General features: G+C 36.2%; 1 protein-coding gene across 1 annotated transcript in view; it reads right to left on the reverse strand.

The window, feature by feature from the left end:
- The window catches only part of LOC107663169 (gamma-2-syntrophin-like), an 81,671-nt gene that overhangs the window by 30,203 nt on the left and 50,048 nt on the right, over positions 1-1,420 (reverse strand). Inside the window, exon 10 of the mRNA XM_016453343.1 lies at positions 907-1,036. Within this exon, the coding sequence (XP_016308829.1) occupies positions 907-1,036 (130 nt within the window). The remainder of the gene's footprint in view (positions 1-906; positions 1,037-1,420) is intronic.

The following is a 1,420-nucleotide window of genomic DNA, read 5'->3' on the forward strand; positions in this document are numbered from 1 at the left end:
ACCACAGCCAACGAGCGCGAGAGGGAAAGCCCCTCTTTAAACTCATCGGCCAGATCCACCTGCAATCCCCACGAGCTCATTCTCCTCTGTCCATCAGCAGTGGCGGGTCCTGAATAGCAGGAAGCAGATGACTGCCCCTCTTTCCTTGAAAAGAGAGACAAACGAGAGCGGAGCTTTTTCATTAAAAAACGCTCGCAGTGCACGCCGATTGCCCCCTCGAGGACATCTTGAAAGGGAACTACCTGCGAAGCTCCCTGAGAAACTCTGCTCTAGTGCACCGAGGGCAAAAGCTGCTTTAAATGCAAAGGATGCTCACACCAAATGTTGATTTAATTTAGTTAATAGAATTTCATTTATAAAGAAAATCTATTTATGACATTGCTTTTGACAGCACCCTGATTTCACAGCATTTTTACACAAGTGCCTAAAACTTTTAACAGTACTGTAGCTTTGCAGGTAGGTTTCTTGAAGCATCTTGGAGACGTTCCCACAGTTCTTCTGTGACTTAAAACCATTTTTAGCTGGTGAAAATATTAGTGTTCTAATCATTTTGGCCACCACTGTACGTCACTTCCTTTATGCAAAATATTTTTAAGTTCCCTCTATTGAGATTTTTATGTGAAATACAACCTGGATGTGTCACCAAGAGTAACTCCATAAAAATATGGTGAACTGTATATCATGCAATACTGCAGAAGTTCTGAACACAGCAAAATTCCAATTGCGTATTCATATTTCAGCCTGAAAGCAGTCATAAACCTTCAGTCCAGTGCATTTGCTGCCGTACCGTACATCAGTGCATTACTGTCCTCTATAGCCGGTCTGGCGCTCAGACGGCCGGATCTGCTCTGATCTCTCATGGTTTCACTTACACTAATGCCGCAGCAGATAATGCATGTTACTTACGCTCTCCTGGGTCAAATCGTTGATATTGGTTGATATTGCTTGAAGCCAGTCTGTGCTTTCAGCTGCAGTGCAAAATTGAAGAACGTGCGTGCAAACTCCATCTAAGGCAATGACTTCAAAACTGTTCGATCTGGATGAAGAAAAAACAGAAATATTAAATATTAAATTCACTGATAACAGCACAACTCTACCAAACTACCACACAAATCACACTGTTTCTTACAGTATGCAGATTTTCTGTATACATAAAACACCTGGATTTTAAAGTGATTATTATTATTATTATTATTAATAATAAAATGGTTATACACTAATAATAGTAATAATAATAATACATTACAAATAATTAATTAAACAAAATTATCATAATAATCATGATTAAAATGACTATACACTAATAATAATTAATAGTAATAATATATTAAAAAGAATATATTAATAAAAACATTATTATAAAAGTAAAATTAATTAAATACACAAATAATAATAATGATAATAATAATAATAATAATAA

This window comes from Sinocyclocheilus anshuiensis, unplaced genomic scaffold (assembly GCF_001515605.1).
Source record: "Sinocyclocheilus anshuiensis isolate Anshui unplaced genomic scaffold, SAMN03320099.WGS_v1.1 scaffold767, whole genome shotgun sequence".
Lineage (NCBI taxonomy): Eukaryota > Metazoa > Chordata > Actinopteri > Cypriniformes > Cyprinidae > Sinocyclocheilus > Sinocyclocheilus anshuiensis.